We start from the raw sequence: 22769 nt of genomic DNA on the forward strand, positions 1-22769 counted from the left end.
CAAAAACTGAATGGAACTGGATTTCTAGTAACTGAAGGAGGCTATGGTCCATTACTAAATTTAAAATAAAAATTAGCTATAAACATTTTTAGTAATAAAGTTGAATATTAGATTGCACAGTAAACTTGTACCTCCTTGAACTTACATTTTGTGGATAGTATATTGATGAATATCAAATGTATTCATCTTAATCCACACGCAAAAACCTATTTATTGGTAGGCTAAATTTCAGGCTGATTTTGCTCAAATTTGAGGAATTTTGAAAATCACAAGTTATTCAAAACCAAAAGAAATGCACATTGAAAAACAGTTCATAGAAATGCAAATATCACATTAATTCTAACTTAAGGTAATTAGCTAGACAATATAACCATTTGGAGAGACCTAAAAACAAGCCTGTTTTTGAGAACTTTGTTTTTGAAAGGCTGGGGAAATTAGGCACACAAGTTCCCACTTGGATAGAGCTCGAGGACTATACTTACTCAGCTAATGAAGGAGCAGAGTCTGGATGGTTTTAATTGGCCCTAAGAAGTTCTCAAAAACAGAATCGGGCATATCTGACCTTTCAGTAACTATAACTATCTCCAAAAGGGCAGGCTTCTGCATATGGACAGGTGCCCTACAACATGATGCTGCTACACGGGAGGCCTTATCGCCATACTATTAAAACTTTCAAACTTTGCTATTTTAAACAGGCTATTTAAACTTTAAAGAGAGGTACTTCCAGTAATAAAAATGTCTGGACATGGTCCAAGACAGACCTTCCAAATACCAAATTCTATACTATTCTAGGAGTTTTAATCGTGCAAATAGCATATTGCTATGGGCATATATCACTATATTTGAATAAAGCTGATACAAAAAAATCAAATATATTTAGAGAAGATACCTATTCCACCACATGTGCCAATGCGAATGATGACAACATCAGAACACTTGGCATGATACAGTAACTTGATGAGTTCATGTAACATGATTCCAATGGAAGGAACTCCCATACCATGCTGAAAAAAATTACATGTAAACTTAAATTATTAGAAATATAGCATATTATCTTGAATAGGATTTCAAACTGTACACATATTAACCAAATTATTACTTTAGAATTCAAAATTCTTTGCCTTATAGTGGGATATCAATTTTCAGTTCTACAATCCCCTCATTTTATTGATGAAAATTCTGAGGTCCAGAATTCAGTGCCTTGCCCAAGGCCATTCAAGTAGTGTCTGGGGCAAGACTTTATCTTTGATAATGTTAAAATCCCAAATAAAATCATTCAAAGAGGACTAGATGAAGAATTATGGCAACAGGGTTCTATCACTAGTACAATACTCACGTGATATTGAGCCAATCACTTATTCTCTACAACCTCTACATTGCCACCACTGAGTCAAGAGACTCAAGGGAGATAAAAAACCAGAGATCAAGGGAGATGCACAAAGAGTAATTTAAATACTTGTACTAGCGGAGTGATTTACAGTTTAAATACTCCAACAACCCAGATCTTAGATCTCATTAATGCAGTGATTTACTATTTAAATACTCCAATGCCCCAGTTAGATTTCACAAATATGAGTCCTGCCTTAAGGGATACAGATTACTCCTCACCAAAACCAGCCTATTTCCCTATTCTCTAATTTCTAATCCTCCCCTAAATCCATCAAAGCACTCCACCCACCCAAAACAGTAGGGGCCTTCTAACAATCAGCCTTTCTATTTAAGTAAATCAAGGGAACAGACACTTCTAAAGAGGAAAACTTTGAAATTCCCAACCCCAGTAGCACCCATACCACCTCCAATTTCATGAATGACCTAAAGGGAATGCTTTGAAATCCCTAAGCCCAATAGAACCCCTACCATCTCATTTCCAATTGAATGAATAACCTAAAGGGAATACTTTCAAATTCACAACCCCAGTAGCACCCCTACCATCTCATATCAGATTTCACAAATAACCTGAGTCAGGGTTTTTCCCCATTTCTGTAAATTTGGAAGAGGCATGATTGTGGCTTGCAGAAAAAGGATTAATCAAATTAATTAACAAATGACCTTGTACTTACACTAATTGATAATACAGGTCCAATCTTATACATGGCATAGCGGTCAGTTCCTTCACAAATGTTAGGATGGTCCATGCCAGGTTGTGAAAGTCCCAGCTCTTCACCTATATAGCCAGTGAAAGCTTTCATCCGGGTCGGACTTCCTCCAACACATACGAACTAACAAGGAGATCACAGGACAACCATAAATATCAAATGATCCAAATACAGGTTGTATCCCCTAAAATAAGAGCTATTTTAAAAAGACATGTAGGGGCAGCTAGGTGGTACATTAGATAGAGCACCAGCCCTGAAGTCAGGAGGACCTGAGTTCAAATCCAGCCTCAGACCAAACACTTGACACTTACTAGCTGTGTGACCCTGGGCAAGTCACTTAACCCCAAATGCCTTAAAAAAAAAAAAGACATGTATATGAAGACATTGAAAAATAATAATTAAAGCCCACAAAAAAGTTTTACGCAAGAGATGGGATGATGAGATTGGGGGATGGGGGGCGTAAATGAAGCCTATATTCAGTTCAAGAGTATGAAATATAAAATATTCAGGTACTTTTCAACATATCAAGTACCACAAAAAATTAAATATCTTGAACACCTCTCTTTAAGTAAAAAAAAAAAAAAATGTTGCTGTGATTGCTTTCTTTTCCTAAACCATCTGTTGAATGCAATGTTCGTGGGGAAGTCTTCTTCCTTAGTAATAAAAAACTTCTACCCTTCAAAGCACAAAGGGAGAAAACCATTTAAAAAAAAAAAAAACAGTAAACCTGGGCTGAAGAAGCACAATAAAATGGAAATTGTGAATCACTAAACCTGAGGAAGAGGATGGCTAGGTAGTGCAGTGGATAGAGCACCAGGCCTGGAGTCAGGAAGATCTGAGTTGAAATCTGGCCCTCAGGCACTTACTAGCTGTGTGACCCTGGGGCAAGTCACTTAACCCTTATTGGCCTCAGTTCCTCATCTATAAATCAGAGATACACCAGAGATGGAAATGGCAAACCACTCCAGTATCTTTGCCAAGAAAACTCCAAGGACACTGTCCATGGGGTCACATAGAGTTGGACATGACTGAGCAACAACAGAAGGTGGGGGAAGCGTCAGACTAGGAAGAAGAAAAAGGCACAAACAACAGAATGCTCAGGAGGGAAAAACTTAAACAAGAGAAAATGTAAAAGGAAATACAGAATTAGCAAAATCCTGAGAAGAGTTCCCTAAAAGAATGCCCAACACTGGCAAAATCACGATTACCCAAAGACTGTAAGTTAATGCCCTTTTCCAATAGCTCTGTACAATAATTTACAAGTAAATTCAGCTTAAAACACAAACACACATGATTAAAACACTAAGGTCAGCATTTGATTAAAATGTGTTTGGTGTGTGTGTGTGTGTGTGTGTGTGTGTGAACTGGGGACGAAGAGAAAGATTCACCAGGTTTCTTTTAAAATACCACCATCCAGCTGAAAAAATAAAAGCTATGGTACAGTTTATGTAAGTCAGGAACATTACTGTACCACAATAAATGACAATTATGAATAATTCCTAGATATATGGGAACATTTACATAGGAAGGGCTGCAGAATGAATCTTAAAGTAGAAGCCAGAGGACATGATATATACTAATAATCATTATGATATTAAAAACAACAATAACAGAAGCAAATCTTTAAAAGCACAGAAAAGGTTTCAAAAAAGAAAAGGTTTATATGGATACTTCTGTGCTAAAATAAATATACACATACATAGCCATTGTAAATAATAAGAGTTTAGAGTCATGCACAATCTTTTACAATTTCATGTTTCTTTCATTCCTGTTTATACATTTGAATATGTATATTTGTCCAAAAGAATCAAGGGAAATATATTCAAAAAAATTTAAAACAAAAAAGCCAGCTCCTTTAATACATTTATTAAGATAGACTATTTACAATTCATGCCTTATCAGCAGACATCACTTAATGTAGGACAGACGGCACTACATGGAGAAAATTTGATGCATTACATTTTTAGAATTAAATGCATATACAAACATAATTATAAAACACTTTTTATACAGATAGGATAGGCAGAGCCAATATAATAAAAATGGTAACTCCACCTAGTTCATTCAATGCCATCCCAATTAAATTACCAAAAAAAAATTATTTTATTGAGCTAGAAAATAACAAAATTCATTTAGAAGAAAAAAAGGTCAAGAATAGCAAAGAAATTAATGAAAAAAAAAATATAAAGGAAAGAGGTTAAGGAGTACCAGATCTTAAATTATATTATATGGCAGTAATTATCAAAACTAAATGATACTGGTTAAGAAACAGAAAGGTAGATTAGTAGAACAGAGTAGACACACAATACACAGTAGTAAATGATTACAGTAACCTTGTGTTTGACAAGTGTAAAGATTTAAGCTTTTGAGATAAGAATACACTGGTTAAAAAAAATTACTGGAAAACTAAAAAGCAATCTCATAGAAATTGGGTATAGACCAATATCTTACATCATTTACCAAGATAAGGTCAAAATGGATAAATGACCTAGATATAAAGGGAGATATCATAAGAAAATCAGAAGACCATTCCATATTGCCTATCAGACTTATGGATAAGAGAAGAATAGAGAGCACTGCGAGACATAAAATGGATAATTTTTATTACATTAAAAAGGTTTTGTACAAATAAAACTAATGTGGCCAAGATTAGAAGGAAAGCAGAAACCTGGGGAAAGGGAGGAGAGAAATTTTACAGACAGTTTCGCAGATAAAGGTCTCATATCTCTAATATATAGAAAATTTTGTTAAATTTATACGAATAAGTCGTTCCCAAATTGGTAAATTGTCAAAGAATATGGACACACGATTCTTTGATTAAAAAATAAAAACTAGATACAGTCATGTGAAAAAAATGCTCCAAATCATTATTGTTTAAAGAAAATTAAAAGAACTTTGAGATATAATTTCACACACAATCAGATTCTACATGTTCTAAAATATTTATAGCAGCTCTTCTTTGTGGTAGCAAAGAAGTAGAATTTGAATTGACGCCCATCAATTAGGGAATGGCTAAACAAGTTGTAGTATATGATTATGATAGAATACTACTGTGCTGTAAGAAATGATGAGATGATTGATTTTGGAAAAACATGAAAAGACTTGCATGAAATAATGAAGAGTGAAATGAACAAGAAAATGTTGTGTATATATACAGTAACAGCAACATTGTTTGAAGAACAACTAACTGTGAGTGACTAAGTTATTCTGAGTATTATTCAAATCAACTACAAAGGACTCATGAAGAAAGATGTTATCCACCTTTAGAGAAAGACCTGGTATGGGTGTTAGTGTTGGTATGAGAGAGAGACTGAAAGAGAGACAGAGAGAGAAATGGTGGCCTGAGGCGGGAGAGAGGAAGACAGTTCAGAACTTAAATTTAACAAATAAAGAAGGAAAATTAAAGAAAGAAAATAATTAAATGCATATATTTACCTTTACATTTCCAAACATGGCCTGTAAATCATGAGTTTTAGTTCCAAGATTGAAATGGTAAAGAATATCTTCCTTCATTTCTGAGATATTTGGGTTTGAAAGGTGAATTGAGTATTCACTGTTACAAAATAAGAATACAGAGCAAAAGATTTATTTTTTTTAAATACACATACATCTTTCAGAGAAGAAGCTATAAAGATACTAGACTACGGAAAGAAGGCCTAGAAAGTAGGAATAATAATTGATAGGTCCTCAGTAAATATAGCAACATCTAGTTATAAGGTTTGGCAAAGAGAAGGGGTACCCTTGGGGTTTATGATTTTAGGATGCAAATCTAGTATAATAGGTTTAGGTTACAGGGCCTGAGTTTCAGTGTTGAGCATCAGCATTAAATTTGGGCAGTTCTTCTAGGTCCAATGGACTACTCTAACCAAGAATTGGTCAGACAAAAAGCATGTATTTATCTCATTGGTACCCTTAAATGGAAATGGTGGGGAGAGGGGGAGAAATGAAGAATTGGAATTAGATATTGGAACTAATCAATTCATAGGTAACAACTCAACATGGAAAAGACATCAATGCCAGCCCACTTATTAGCCTCCACATCATCCTTCTTGACATTTCTCTTTGCCATCTCAGTGTAGCATAGTGAAAAGAGAGCTGAACTTGGAATGAAAAGGTGGAGGGGCGAGAGGAGGGAGAAGGAAGGGAGGGGGAGGAGAGAGAAAGAAAGAAGAGAGAGAGAGAGCAAGCACATTTATTAATTGCTCTAAAGGCTGGGAATAACAATAAAAATAAAAGCAAAAAGCAATTCAGGAAACTTTCAGTGCTGGCTCTGCTGCTTTGTAGCCATCGCCTTCTTGGCCCTCCACTGGAAATGGTAGGGTTTAACAAGAAGTTCTCTAAAATTCCTTCCAGCTCCATGAATATGGATAGAACCAAGCGTTGGGACAGAAGAGCTGGGGACTTTGTTGAGAGGAGTTAGGTAGTGAAATAAACATGACGGGACAGAAAAGGAGGCAAAAAAAAAAGAATAAAGGAAGATGAGAATGAGAAGCACAAAATTTCAAAAGGGGACAAAAAAAATGAAAGGCATGGAACCAGGATTAGTTCTATACTTCAAATAATACTCACATTTATGTCATGTTTTCAGGTTTGCAAATTTTTCTTTTAACAACTCCTTAAGATGATTAGTGGATGGACCCACATGTACAAAAATATTTATAGCAGCTCTTTTTATGGTGGCAAAGAATTGGAAATTGAGAGGATGCCCATCAATTGGGGAATGGATGAACAAACTGCGGTATACAAATGTAATCGAACACTATTGTGCTATAAGAAATGATGAAAAGGCAGACTTCAGAAAAACCTGGAAAGATTTGTATGGTCTGATGCTAAATGAAGTGAGGATAACCAAGAGAACATTGTACACAGTAACAGCCACGTTGTGCAATGACTAATATCGACAGACTCAACCCTTCTCAGCAATACATGGATCTAAGACATCTCCAATGGCCTCATCTTGGAAAACGCTATCCATATCCGAAGAAAGAACTATGGAGTTTGAATGCAGACTGAAGCATACTATTTGCTATTGTTTTTTCTTCTGTTGTGTTTTGTTTCCTCTTTCTGGTGGCTCTTCCTATTGATTCTAATTCTTCCTTACAACATGACTAATGTGAAAATATGTTTAATAGGAATGTATATATATATAACCTATATCAGATTGTGTGCCACCTTGGGGAGGGAGGTGGGGAGGGAAGGACAGAAAAATTTAAAACTCAAAAGCTTATGGAAGTGATTGTTGATAAATCAAAACAAATTAATTTAAAAAAAAGATGATTAGTGGATGTATTATTATCTCCATTTATATTAAAGGAAATAGAGGTTCACTTTGAGCCCATCATGAGAGAACAAGGGAGCATCTGAGGATGGATACAATCCAGGTCTTGGGGCCTCAAACTCAGGCATTCTCATCTGAATTAAAACACTGAAAATGTCTAAGAGAAGCTTGATGTTTGTTTATAAACAAATATTTTTGCCCTTAAATAAAGGTGGAGCGGAAGGAAATGTAAATTAAAAGGGATGGGACTTGATGTTCCTCTGGGTCCTACAATCAAAAAATTTCAGAATTGAAAGAGACCTTAAGGATCTTCAGCACTCTCATTTTACAAAAGAAACAGGAAGAGGAGGTAAAGGGATTAGCCTAGAACTCCTCAAATCCGTATCTACTCTTATTATATACCCACTCCATAGAAAATGCTGAACACCTGATCTGGTAAATCTTCTTGCTCCTTTGAATTTCAATTGAATTCAATTCAACAAACATTTTCTAAATGTCTCCAATGTCCATAGCACCATACAAGGGCAAGAGAGAGATATAAAGTGTAGATAACTAAATTATAGGTAACAATTAAAGAAGCACAAAGTATAAGCTGCTAGCTAAATATTAAAGAGAAGCACCAATTAGGTAGGTTAAAATAGACTGGGACCTCTATGAACTTATTATTTAAATAACACTTAAACATGAAAAAGACACAGATGGGGTCAAGTAATCCCCAGATAGAAAACAAATGTATGTCAAAGCCAAGATTAAACTCATGAGCTTGAAGAAACAGTCTAGACCTTCTAATAATATTCTTTCTTCAGATGATATAAGTCACACCTTGAACAAACTTTAATAATTTAGGTCTTTACTAGTACAGGCGCCATTTAACTTCTCTGGGCCGTATTTTACTCATCTACAGAATGAGGGAGTTGGACTAGATTATCTCTTAAGATTTCATCTAGATCTTCCTACTGTAGATATGATCGTCCCTTTTTTAGAGAGCATTTAGTCATGTTGTTGTTTATGTTTTAGTCTGTGATCCCATTTGGGATTTTCTTAGTGAAGATACTGGAGTCATTTTACCATTTCCTTCTCCAGCTCATTTTACAGCTGAGGAAACTAAGGCAAACAGGGTTAAGTGACTTGCCCAGGATCACACAGCTACTAAGCATCTGAAACCAGATTTGAACTCAGGTCTTCCTGAGTCCAGGTCTGGCACTCTATCCACCGTACCACCTGACTGCCCTATGGCATTTAGTCATAGAATGACAATTTTAGAAATGGCTTAACAATGTCACACATCTATTCAATAAACTTCAGTGGCTCCCTATTACTTCCAGGATCAAATATAAAATCACGTTTGGCTTTCACAGCCTTCCATAACCTGGCCCTTTCCTACTTTTGTGGTTAAGTTTACTTCTTACTCCCCTCCATGCATTCTGGGATCCAAAACTCCTTCCTATTCCTCAGACACTATGAACCATCTCTTACCTCATTTCATTGGCTGTCTCCCAGGCTGGAATTCTCTCTCCAGCTTCCTTCAAGTGCTAACTAAGATTCTACCTTCTCCAAAAAGTTTTTCATGATTATCTCCAATTTATCCTTGGATAGCTGTTTGCCCAGTGTGTCTGTCATTAGACCGTGAACTCCTTGGGAGCAGGAACTCTTTTTAGCCTCAGCACTTAGTGAGTGTAGTGTTTAAAGCCTCGTTGACTTGTTGATTCAAATATTATTCTAGTCCAACCACTGTACAGTGGAAGAAACCAAAACTCAGTGAGATTAAGCAACTAGAGAAGATGGAAGACCTCATTAATAGCAAGGCCAGTTTCTTGCCAGGAATCTAGAGATGAATGATTCTTCATGAAGCGCAGTTCAGAAAGGCCAAAGGGATTGTTCCCAAAAATGAGTTGCTGAAGCTAAGCAAGCAGCATTTTTCCAGACTTAGCATATAATTTACATGTATCTCTACCCAGGGCAACTAAGAGGCACAGTGGATAGAGCACAGGGCCTGGAGTCAGATGGACTCATCTTCACGAGTTCAAATCCGGCCTCCAACACTTCCTAGTTGTGTGACTCTGGGCAAGTCACTTAACCCTGTTCTCCTCAATTTCCTCATCCGTAAAATGAGCTAGAGAAAGAAATGGCAAACCCTCCAGTATCATTGCCAGGAAAACCCCAAATGGGGTCACAAAGAGTTGGACATGAGTGAAACAATGACTGGACAACAACATATCTTTACATAAACCAATTTACCTTGGTTTTAATACAGAGCCAAGAACTATAAGAAAGCTATAGGCTTCTATACAGAATCAGTCTATGCTATAGACTATATACACTACATATTACAGCTAACCTACCGGGATGGAGTTTGACATGGCCCACATCCAGTGGGATCCTATCAAGAAATAAATGGCAATGATTCTAGTGTTAAATTCAGCACTTTAAGAGTTTTAACTCTTTCTGACCACTAAGGTGCCACCCTCAGTGATAAAATAGGATGTATTGATAGAACATCAATTCAATGGAACAACAAGTCACACTTGGTGGTTTCAGTTTATTACTAAACTCTGGACAAATTATCTCTAACAAATATTTGGGAATATAGAATAATTTTTAATGACTTCAAAAATGTTCAACCATAACACTACAACAGTGTAGAATATTTGTAAATTAATTTGCAAGAATTCTCAGTGAATTTTACTAAATAGTGAAGTAAATTTCTGAAGGATATTTTTTACAAAGGATTAGTCTATTTTTGCTGCCTCTGTTCATTCACTACCGACTCATTCCTTAACTCATCTTCATGTACTCTCATTTCCATCATTGCTAGGCTACAAAAGTACTCCTGGGGCAGCTAGGTGGTGCAGTGGATACAGCACCGACCCTGAAGTCAGGAGGATCTGAGTTCAAATCCAGCCTCAGACCAAACACTTGACACTTACTAGCTGTGTGACCCTGGGCAAGTCACTTAACCCCAAATGCCTTAAAAAAAAAAAAAGGGATTCCCCTCCAAGGTGGCCAATCACTTCCCTCACCCTCAGACAAGAAGAACAGCTGTTCAGAAAGTGAAGATTCAGGCTGATGGAGCAAGGGACTGAATCCCTGGGAACATGTGTTTGAAGAAGAGCAAATGTGCCCCTTATTTTTTCATGGGAAGTAGGCCTTATGCAGCAATGATATCCAAGGATGCCTTAAGTGTCCTCTTTATTTTGATCATAAGATAGGACACTGGGAGGGGGGCCACCTCCTCTTCTTCCCAAAATACTCTCTTCCCTTAACCATACTGCCCTAATTGTGCTTGTATTTATGATCTGCAGAATAGATTGTAGTATTGGACTTATAATAAGAAGCAATCTGGATACAAAATCCTGGTTCTACACTTACTGAGTTATCATGGGCAAGACACTCAGCCTGGATCTTGGTTTCCTTATCTGCAAAATGGACATAGTAACACTCGTATGCTTATTAATTCAAAGCTGAAGACAGCACTTTGTAAGTCTGAAAAGTTCTACTCCCTAAATGTGAGTATACCCCAAGAGTCTATAATTCTCCCATTCTTCTTTTGATCAGAAATATCTATTCTCATAGTTTCAACTATTACTTCCACTTAAATTACTTCAAAACTACATCTCTCTTCCTAATGTCTCAGCAGCAAATTCTTTATTTCCTCTACTTACCTATTTGTACATTTCTACCCTGGTATTCTTCTGATTCCTGTTTCAAAACATCTAAAACTACAATCACTACTTTATTTACAATGTCTCCTCTGCAATGGCTGCCCTCATGTGGCTCCACACCTTCCCCCAAAATCTGTGCCTCTGTTCACACTATCTCCAACTCCCAAAAGAATGCTCTTCTCTGTTTCTCTAAATGTTATCCATCATTCAGCGCTCATGTGATCACTCAGTACCTCCTCCACCAAGCTTTCCTTCCAATCCCAGCCCTATAAAAATAGCCCTATTCTATTTCTGCCTGCTTTTTAAAGTACATATCCTATCTCCCCAAGAAGGCTGTAAATCCCTGAAGAGCAGGGATTGTGCTTTGCGTCTCTTTGTCTATCCAGAGCCTGTATGATGTCCTTCCTATATATCAGAGGGGACAGAAACGACACTGGACTTGGATTCATTAGCAGAGGGAACTTTCAGGTAAGAAAACTCCCTCTACCAAAAAAAAAAAGACAGCTTCTTCTCTAAAAATTATAGTCAGAGACTTGCCTAAAAACCCTGGGAGGTGAAGTGACTTTAACTCAAGTGTTCCTGGGTTCAGGGCCAGCTCTCAATCCTCGTAGTAGGCAATGATAACTATGGTTGATACTGCTGGAACTCCTCTCTTCCCATAAGGTCTTTATTACTGTAGCAATAATTAGTCTCATGTCTCTGAGATTAAATTATCCCAACAAAACACAAAGAAAAATAAATTAACACCTTCTCAGGGAACCCCCCAGGTTATGAGTCTCTCTCACTGTAAGGCTGACTCATTTTTTTTTTTAATGGTTCAAATGCTGACCAAGTATTTCAGAGTGCATTGTTTAATGTTTATACAGTGCCACACTACAGGCCTTGCAAAGTCAGGGGCCGGTGAGGTTCTGGAAAGTTCCAATAAATTGGGTGTGAGTCAGCTTGATTGTTCCAGTGAACGTCAGAGGCGCTGGCAAGAAAACTGAAGTGGGTGGGGTGGCACAAACATTGGAAAAACCTTTTTCCCTTAACCTTTAACCTTCTTTTCATTCAAACATTCTCTCCCCACTTCCAATCTACCTTATGATCAAAATAAAGAGGACACCCAAGGCACCCTTAGATAGGTAGCCATTGGTGCACAAGGCCACTCCCTGTGAATGAAAAAATAAAAGGCACCTGGGCTCTTTCTTCTACAAACACATGTTCCCAAGGATTCAGTACCTCACTCTGTCAAAACGAATCTTTACTTTCTGGGCAGTTATTCTTCTTCTTGCTATCTACGTATGCACTAATAAGTTCTGGGAACAACTTAATACACATAAAGCCAGTTTAAAATTAATGTTGTAACAATATAGTCACATCTCTGAGAGATGGGTCAGAAACTTCATAAAGATCAAGTAGTTCTATTGCAATTGCTGAGATATATTGTAATAACTAAGTACATCAAAGCCAGCACAATGAAATTTAAGTCAGAGCGGCATGCACAAATGAAAAAATGTGGAGTTCAATATCCATGCCAAACATGTTTTCAGAAGGGTGCCCCCGATTAATCCAGGTCAATCCAAAAAGTACTTATTAAGAGCTTATATGTTTCAGGGTAAAGTTAGAAGACTGTACACAGTAACAACAATATTGTATAATGATCAACTATAAATGACTTAGCTATTCTCAGCAATATAATGATCCATGACAATCCCAATGGACTCATGATGAAAAATGCTATCTCCCTCCACAGAAAGAACTGATTAAGTCTGAATACAGATCAAAACATACTATCTTTCACTTTCTTTCTTTTTTTAGTTCAAGTTTTCTTCTACAAAATGACTAATATGTTTTACATGATCACACATGTATAACCTATATCAGATTGCTTATTGTCTCAGGGAAGGGGAGAATGGAAGGGATAGAAAATTCAAAACTTTTTTTAAAAATGTTAAAAGATTGTTTTTACATGTAATTGGGGAAACACTAAAATATTATTTAAAATATTTTTTTAAAAAGAGTTTATGTTTCAAGCACCCTGCTAAGGCACTGAGGAGACAAAAGACAAAACTAAAACCAGCCTCTGTGCTCAAGAAGTTTACATTCTACTGGGGATATCTGTTTACTTCTGCTATCTTAAGCATAAGTAAATGCTTAAAGTGTATGCTAAGTTAAGTAGTGATCATTTGATAAGGGAGAGAAAGAATACCAACAACTAAGAGACCAGAGGGATGCCAGTAGAAGGTGGCATAAGCTGAGCCTTGAAGGAAGCCAGAAAGGAATTCTGATAGGCAGAGATAAGGAGAGAAGTCACTCCAGGCAATAAATATATAAATAAACTGCAAAGATACAGAGAAAGGAGATGGAAGCCCAAGTTCAGAAGACCACACAAACCAATTGAGCTGGAACAAAATGTGTGAAAAGGAGGAAACTGCAATAAGCCTAAAATGATAGGCTGGAATCTGAAAGGCTTTAGAAGCAAAGTCAAGGAATTATTCTATTTTATCTTCCAGATGATAAGGAACCACTGAAAGTTCTCAAATAGAGGTATGACACAGTTAGACTTAACGTTTTAGAAAAGATTATTTTGGCAGCTATACAGAGAATGGACTGGATGGGAGAGAATGCAAATAGAGTCTAATTCAAAGACTGCTGCAATAGCTCAGAGAAGAGGTGAAGAAGGCCAGAACTACAGTATTACACATATAAGTGGAAAGAAGTGTTCAAAGGCACAATAGGTTGTGAAGGTATAATTGAAAAAGACAGCAAGTGATTGAATGTAAATTGACTAATCAAATTTCAATTTATGAAATTTCAGAATAGTGCCTTTTTTCTTCCTTTTTCTGAAGAAAAAGTTGAAATACAGAAAGCAAAAAAGATGCAGAAGCTAAATTCACTGAGTACTATAATTGTAATGACCAATCATTACTCCAGAGAAATAAGGAAATACATTTTCCTCTTTTTGGTAGAAAAGTGGTGGACTATGCAGTAAAAAGACAGGGGACACAGATATGAAGTGGTCTATAAACTGTCAGATATCATCACTGTGTCACTTGGTTTGGATTATTTTTCCCTGTCATAATGGAGAATCTGAGTGTGTGTGTGTGTGTGTGTGTGTGTGAGCGCGCGCGCACGCGCATGTGCCCCTGAGCTTGCAGGAGGATGGCAGAGGATATAAATCATTTCTATCCAGAAATAGATGTAAACAAAAATTATTTTAAAAACAAGAAAAATCAATGAAAAATTAATATGTAACATGATGAACCTGGGTATTCATCAAAATGTAAGGCTGACTAAAAAGATTACAAAGAAATGCCAAATACTAACAACAAATATCCATATTTATTACATAGTTAAATGGACAAGAACTATTTGTAAAATCAAGGGAGGAGGGTAGAGGAAAGGGTAGATTAAATGTTAACTGGTCTCTAAAACTTTTCCCAGTTTTGATATTCAGTGACCATTACCTAACTTAAATCTGAGACTTTCATTCTTCACAAACACAACATATTCCAACATTAGCTTAACACAGAGGTGGAGAACTTTCGGCCTTAAGGCCATATGGCCTTAATTCAAAGTATTGCCATAAATTTCATATCACAGTCTTACATCTGTGTATATAGATATATCAAAGACACATCAAAGGACCTCAGATTCAGAATTGTGAGTGACTAAAAGCATCATCTAGTCTAATCCCCTCATTTTACAGTTGGAGAAATTGTGAAGCCCAGAAAGGTTAAAGACCTTCCCCAAAGTCAAAAGACTAATAGGCTAATAATTAGTGGCAAAGGCAGGCCTAGAACCCAAATGCAGCTGTCTTTCCACCGTAGACTGTCTCTAATACAAGATTTGGAAATAAATGATTAAGACACATTAATTTAATTCCTATTATTGTGAATAATGAAAGATAGAAATGAAAGAAGTCATAACCCTTATTCTTACTCTGTAGAAAGGGAAGTAAACAATTGAAAAGTGCCAATGACTCACAGCTGAATCAGACCACTAGGAATTCATTTCTTTAGCTTTTGTTTCTTCCCCTGGGTCGCAATAACCCAACAGAGGAAGAGGAAACAAAATCATGGGGCAATTAAGTATAATAATGGAGATGAAATAAAAGAAGAATTCAGGATTCAGAACCAGAAAAGCAAACCAGCTGGGAAGGAAATTAAAATTTTTAATTATGATTTATTTGGTGAGAAGTATGAAAGAACACTGAAGGGCTAGCAACCCTAATGATGCAATGCACACTATTAATAGCTAAAACCCAAACACAAGAAATAATGATAAGCTACTTGTTGAGAACATGACTGTAAGTGTTGGCATTTAATGAACTGTCATCCTGCCAAGTGATGAAGGAGCAAAAAGGAATAACCTATAAAATTACATTGTGACATAAATGTGTGGAAACTGGTGTTTTTATAGACTGGTAGTAATCCTCTCTTAAGCCCTACTTAAACTTAGGGGTCTGGGGGAAACTGCTGAAATGTCAATATACTTAAAAAGAGGCCTGTGATAAGTCTACAAATGTAATTATTTATTTTGGTTATGACAGACTAGGGACTAGACTTTTAATTTCACTAATAAATGGAAATTTAGTTGAAGAAACTACTTCTTTAATTGAGTTAGTTGCCTGGAGCCCTGATTGCCCACATAGCTAGTAGGGTCAGAAGTGAGACTTCGGTCCAGTACTTCCTGGATCTGACTCCAGCTCCCTATAAGCCTAGCCACACAGAATATGGTGATTTGCATGATAAATGAGGCAGATAACATAACACAAAAACTGCAAAACGGCATCCAGTTTGGGATCTTACTTGGAATGCTGCAGATTTTCAGGTTTCTTTTCCTGAGTAGCCATTCTTTAGTTTCAAGCTGGACCCTGAGGGAAAAAATCATAAAGGTAAAGTGAATTTACTTAAGTATTCAATCAAGCCACAAACGTCAAATAAAGAGTTTACATTAATTAAAAGCCTACCACTTGCCAGTCTCCATAGTAAGTGATGAGACAAAGAAAGCAAATCAGCTCCTACCCTTGAGGAGTCAGGAGGGGAAAGGAATGTGTAAATAACAAGGTACTATTTCAAGAATTTTCAGGGTCCTAGTTAGCCACTTGAAGAATAAGCCAGATAGGTAAGCTGCAGTTTATTTATCCATTCAAAGGTGTGACACACATCTTGAGACAGGAGTCTTACAGTTCCATAGATGATGATGGTGGTGGTGGTGGGGTGTGTATGGGGGAGGGGGGAGTAAGGTAAAAATCTCTCCCACAAAGCAGTTTTGGATAAAATCAATTAGAGCAGGTAAACAGGAAAAGGTACTTTTAAAAAAAAAGAAAAGGAATTTATATTTACAAAAGAAAGAATGTATCCTAATTTAGAATGGTCATTTACACAGGACTAAAGGAAACAGTATCTTCATTGTCAGCTAATTAGCATTTGTTAAGCCCCTAAAACCAGCTTAATTATAGGATAAAAAGAAAAGGGGTGACTTCTTGGAATGACTTAAGTCTTAAGAGTTTTCTTTTTGTCATTTTAAAGTAATTGGGAGAAAGGAGGTAAAAAAGGAGTCATTCAATTAGGGTCAAAGAGGGATCATTCAGAAAGGCAAGGAAATATATTAACAGCAAATATAGGACAGGGTCAGTTATGTTGTCTCAAAACAGTACACAAGTAAGATTGATTTAAGTGGAAAACATGTAAGAAGAACCTGTAGTAATTTTGTGCAGAGGCTACAGAAGTGACCACTACACATAAAAATGAAAACTCCTCAAATGTACACATTTATTGAGCTGTCTTTAAAAGAGAACTCAGCAACTATAAATTTTTCATAAATACATTTTGATGTTTTGTTGAGTTTGTGATCTCATCAATTCGAATTTGAGTGCTCAAGGGAGATGTGGGTTGTAGAGGGGTTCTATCAATAAACAGCTGTCCTGTGAAACCAAAAAGGTAGTATTAAAGACAGACTAAAAAGAATATTACAAAGAAAAAATGTCACGTATACTATTATATATATGCATATATATTCTATTACTTTCTATTATATGCATATATACTCTCTAAATACTGCTAATAGGATAAGCATTAACTATGTAATTTTGTGGGGGAAAGAAATGAACTGGATTATCTCTAAAGCCTTTCCCAGCTTGGATATTCTGTGACTTTTAATAGCAAAAATCACAACCCACTCGTGCTTTCTCATCCCTTGCAACCTTTGTCCATGTACTCCAATAACTCCACTTTATTACAGGGATATCAATTAATACACAAGATGCCTATCAGCTATTCCTTCAAATATCTTACTACCTCACTGACCCATTTCCTTTTCTAGTCACATAATTCTTTGACAATATAGTTTGGACTACTTTCTCCCTACAATTTTCCATTACCATTTATTTCTCCAATGTCCTTTGGCTGAACTGAAGCTTTTCCTCTTATGAAATGAGCAACCCAACCCATTTCATAAGTATGTCAAATATTCATAAAAATATTGCCCAATCCTTTTGAAAAATCTTCTCTATTTCCTTCTTTCCCAACAATAACTCTCAGAACCATGTTTCACTCCAACAAAAGTAGGTTATTTGTCCCAAGAAAACAAGAACTATGGCTCTGCATCAACTATCCTGAACATCATAACCACTTTCCCCAGTGCAGGTTTAGCCACAGTTAAGAAATAATGACTGGGATAGATGGAGTAAGAAAAAAAAAGAGAGAGAACTAAGGATGGGAGAAGAAAAGAAATTGCATGGTGTTAAAAAAAAAGCCTGGTACCCAGACTGGGGAGCCAGCTACGATATTCTATGACACTATAATTTTAAGTATAGTATTTGCTCTACTACTAAGGATCCTTGTGGGACCTTGGACAAGTCACTCTTCCTCATGGTGCTCAGTTTCCTTGTTTAAAAAAAAAAGAGTACTGAACTAGGTGACCTTTCCATTCTTTCCAATTTAAACATTCAATGATTCCAAAAGGCCAATTCTACCGTACTGGACAGTGACTCAGGTAGACAATTTGGTAAAAATGAACCTCCTGGCCACCTAGAAAAGAATCCATGCTTATAAATATACCACCAGATCTCTGATTTTTTTCAATGGCGGGGGAGGAAGGGAAACCAGATTGGGGAAGGGGTGAATTTTTCACTGACTCAGAATTTAGAGCTGGAAAAAGGATGAATGCTCGTATATATCGGATAAGGAAACAGTCAGGGAGTGGTTTGCCCAAGGGCACATTATTACAACAATAATAGTTTCATAGACATTTATATAGTACTCTAAGATTTACCAGAACTTGACTCAGATGATTTCATTTTACCTTCATAGCAATCCTGTAAGGTAGGTCCCAATAAATACTATTAACCATATTTTACAGATGAGGAAACTGAAGAGCAGAGAGGTAGAGTGTATCATAACTACACTATCAGTTAGTGCCAGAAACAGAATTCTTAACTGCTCTGCCACTTCTCTGCCTCTAAGCAATGAGGACATATACAGGGAAAAAAATGTAAGACTCATACATAATAAATAAAGTCTCAGTGAGTTTCTGAAAACTGTCAGCTGAGCCAAACCCTAGTAGGTCTTATCAAACTGCAAAGGCTTTGGGGACAAACAATGTGATAGAATGTGTCTGGCATCAGCAGGCCAATCTAACCCTAGCTAACTACAGAGAGCCAGACACATTACCAGGAAGTTCACCACCAGATGAAAAAATTTGGGGTGGTTTTGATTAGTCATAGGTGGCAGGAATAACCACTTTCTAAAATCATAAATATATATTGCAGAAGTAGAATTTACAAGACTTAACTAATTTGTTATAGGGGAGGAGGGAGAAGAAAGAGTAAAGGATGACTCTGAAATTATGAATCTGTGTAACTGGAGAGGTGGATGGTGGTACCCTCAACAGAAGATGGGTAGTTTGGAGGAAAAGTGGGTTAAGGCAAGAAAATATTAAATTGCAATCTAGTTATGTTGAGCCTGAGATGGTTTCAGCTCTAGGGGAAGGATACAGTGAATGGGGTGATGGAAAACGTCACACCCACAGATGAGAAATTAAAAATGTGTTTCCTCCTGTGAAAATATTGTAGTCTCCCATTTACGAAATAATGCAAAGCAAAAAAAAGCAGAACCCAAAGAAGAGAGGGTATGGTAACTACAACTAAATGGTGATGAACCGACAAAGTATCCAAACAGAGAATTAGAGAAGGAGTGACTAAAAAGTTGTAACACTTAACTGGTCAATATTCATGTATTTAAATACAAATAGTTGTGAAGCACCTCTAATTATATTGACACATTAACATTTAGAGAACCTTCTGTATTAAAACAAAGGGAAGAACATAAGCCCCAGAAGTATATTTGACATCCCAAGATAGTAGAAGAATGAAAAGTCTCTCTCAACCAAATGGGAGGCTCCCCTATAAAGTACTTACATAAAGACATGACCAAGAATTATACAATATGACAGTGTGCGAGGTGAGAGAGCGCCTACACATGATTTCATCACAGAAGCCATTCAAGTATGCTTAAACAACGACTACCTTTCCCCCCCCAGAAAATCTCAGTATTTTGTGGCATTACTTCATTAATTTTAACATACTGGCATCATATGATCATTACGTAGCATGATTCTGCTCTAACCAACAAGTTATTATTATTGCTATCATCCCCATGCAGTCCCCTCTTACCTCTCTTCGATTCTGAATTCCTAATCTTCAAGACTCCGCAGGAGCTCCCGCTTGGGCTAATAAAGCCTCGCTAGAAACTCCCAGCTACTAATGCCCTCCCATCTCCATCACAATAGGTGTATGCAAAAGAGGATATAGGCATATACAAAAAAGATATACATCTCTATAGATATAGATGCACATCTTTTTTGTATACGCCTATATCCGTGGGAGTTTTCTTCTCCCATAAAATGTAAGCTACCAGAGGAAGGGACAGTTTTATCTTGTCTTCCTACACCCAGCTGCTAGCTTGGGATTTAATAGATATTTAATAAATGCTTACTAATTGAAAAAATTAGTTATTGCTACAAGTATTTTGCTTTTGAGATTATGAAATTTGCATGTTATCTCTTGGACAAAACAACATCCTAAGCATAAGGAAGCTTCGAATGAGGCTAAAAGCATCCCTGTTCGATGCTTCCTTAAAGAAATTAATTTCAATGGAAAGCAAAAATTCCATCCTCTACTTTCCATGACTACTAACTATAAGAAAACCTCATTTTGGCAGTATATAGGGCCAATGTGCTACTACATTCTGCTCATTAGTCTTAAGTTCACTTTACTCATCTATTCAGAAATAAGGTGAGTCAGTTTCCTGCGAGTGACTTAAAAAAAAAACGAGAAAGACTCGAGTCCAGAGCTGGGTATAAATCCCTGTTTAGTGGTTTACCCACCTGTATAGCCTTGGACAAAACACAACCTCCGGGTGCCTCAGTTTCCTCATCTGTACAACGAGAAGAATTGGACCAGTTGGCCTGAGGTCCCATCCAAATCTAGATGTATTATCCCAAGACCTCTCTGCTGCAATACTTAAAATGAGGATAACAACCGATCTAATGAGGCTAATAAGGAAAGTGCTATTAATTAACTACATAAACCTGAGTTTTTATGGTGGGGAAGTTCCTTCCTTCAACTTTCTCCCCTAGCTGGCTGGTTTCCTTTTTCTCTCGGAGTGAATATGTCAGTCAACCGGGATGTATTAAGCGATTACTATGTGCCAGATAGTGTGCTAAATAAACAGTTTCAGACCCCAGGAGCTTACATTATACTGGGGTAGATAACATGAAAACTAGGTGCATGCTAGATAAATGCAAAAGAAAAAAAAAAGAGGAAAAAGTGAGAGAGGAGATAGAGGGAGAGGGAGAGACGGAGAGAGGGAGGGAGGGAGGGAGAGAGGGGAAGAGGGAGGGGGGAGAGAGGGGGGAGGGAGAGAGAGAAGATAATCTCAAAGAGAAGGCGGAAGGAGCGGAGGTAAAAAAAAATTGTTAGTGGGGGGACACGGAGAAAGAGGGAAGAATTTCCTGCAGAGCATGGGTGGGATGTGACCTGAATCTTAAAGGAAACCAGGAGACTGTGTTGAGCAGAGAAGGGTTCAGCCAGTACAAAAGCACGAATTTAGGATATGGAGTATAAAAGGCGAGGAAAAGCAAGCGGGGAGTAGGAGCGCCGATTTCCCGGCTTTCCGTGCCCCTCGCGGTCCCACGTAGTTTACATTCCTCTGCGCAGCCCCACTCACCTGGTGCGGCTAAGGGCTGGCGCGGGGCGCCCCTGAACTGCGTGCGCTGTGATACGTGCGCGCGGGTGGGCTGCTAAACAGAGGGCAAGGCTCGCAGGGCCGAGCACCCGGGGACTTCTCTTAGCCTGGACAGCCTGGTCTGCGCAGCTACTGACTCCTCCCTCACACCTCTTGGGATGACTGAATCACGACCGGGAGGCGCCCGGATTTTAGCAAGCCGCCAAAGGGAAGCCCAGCAGGATACTGCGCCTTAGTCCATTTCCTGGGGAGGGGGGAGGGGGAGAAATTTATTTTCTCGCCCCGCACAGACGGAGGAGCGCGGTAAGCGTAGAGAGCGAGCAGAGAGTCGAGTGGGACGGCAGGGCGCTCCCAATGCCCTTGGCTCCGCCCTTCCCCGCCTCCCGTTGACCGCTTCCCCCACTCCATCCTCCCTGCTTAAGCAATTTCTCTGCCCGGAGTTTCCCCGAACTTTGGGGAGATGACTTAGTTGGCTCTGGCGTTCCCCCAGAACCCGGAGTAGGCGCTCACGTATCCGCTTGTCCCCTGTGTCCGCATCTGGGAAGAGGGCTCTGTCTTGTGGTCCCACCTTGTCCTTTCTTCTCAGTATGGTCACAGTAGATGTGCAAAAGGGCCAGTGGAGAGCAAGGGTTGTGTGAGAATCACAGGTCTCTGCTACCTGGCTGGCCCACTAGGCTCTAAGGAGAGAATAAGTTTGCCCCCCTCCCCCGATTGGTTTTCCCATTCCTGTTTTGTATTTACTTCTTAACTTAATGAAGCAAATTTACTACTTAACTTAATGAAGCAAACATGTCAGAGGGAATAGGGCTGCAAGGACCTGAAGAGAGGAAATGTTGAGACCTTAACCAGAATTACTCCTCAGGAAATAAATGAAATAAAAATCATTTCTAATAAGGAAAGTGCTCCCCACATAACGTTCACAATAATAGCATTTAGATAGCCCTTTAAATTTTAAAGTGCTTTGCACATCCGTGAAATTAAGTATCTAAATTGACAGCTGAAGGATTGTAACATCATGGAAACAAATGGGTTCAGGTCATGTGTAACACTGTTATTCAGCCTTCCCAGGCTCTAAAACAAGTACTCAATAACAAAACAACAGCTGATATTATCCTACTAAATTATACGTAGATATTTAAATACATTTCCCCCCACTCCTTTATGGGATTACTTGGGGATAACAAAATCCCACCATTTAAAGCCACTAGTGACTAGAATTGGCCACTAAAAGAGGAAAAATAAAATTCTGGACGAGTATAAGGATCTGGATTCCTGGTGGGAAGTCCCTAATTCCCTCTACTGATGAAATTTGATACCTGTGAGGTGACTTCCCCAAGGTCTTGCAGCCAGACAGAACCAAGAAAGGACTTAGTCTTCATAAATCCAAGATTTGCATTCTACCCCCCTAGAGGTCAGAGAAGCATATATAAATGGAGATAATCTAAACCAAGGTACTTTGAAAACATCAAGCTATCATGCAAATACAAGGTATATTGAATTC

The 22769-nt window shown here is 37.8% G+C and overlaps 1 protein-coding gene across 3 annotated transcripts in view; it reads right to left on the reverse strand.

The window, feature by feature from the left end:
- Positions 1–21595, reverse strand: part of UPP1 (uridine phosphorylase 1) — a 28185-nt gene extending 6590 nt beyond the window's left edge. The window contains exons 1-5 of one of the 3 annotated variants that reach the window (XM_027837142.1): positions 21251–21595; positions 15830–15894; positions 5532–5649; positions 2061–2219; positions 890–1004 (exon numbers count right to left, since the gene is read on the reverse strand). In XM_027837142.1, coding sequence (XP_027692943.1) covers positions 890–1004; positions 2061–2219; positions 5532–5649; positions 15830–15873 — 436 coding nt within the window. In that variant the 5' untranslated portion in view covers positions 15874–15894; positions 21251–21595. Of the gene's footprint in view, positions 1–889; positions 1005–2060; positions 2220–5531; positions 5650–15829; positions 15895–19695; positions 19733–20408; positions 20428–21250 lie in introns of those variants that run through there. The other 2 variants (XM_027837144.1, XM_027837143.1) reach the window with 2 other exon arrangements.
- Between the last annotated feature and the right edge of the window lie 1174 nt (positions 21596–22769).

The sequence above is a fragment of the Vombatus ursinus genome, unplaced genomic scaffold (assembly GCF_900497805.2).
Source record: "Vombatus ursinus unplaced genomic scaffold, bare-nosed wombat genome assembly UNPS02014820.1, whole genome shotgun sequence".
Taxonomy (NCBI): domain Eukaryota; kingdom Metazoa; phylum Chordata; class Mammalia; order Diprotodontia; family Vombatidae; genus Vombatus; species Vombatus ursinus.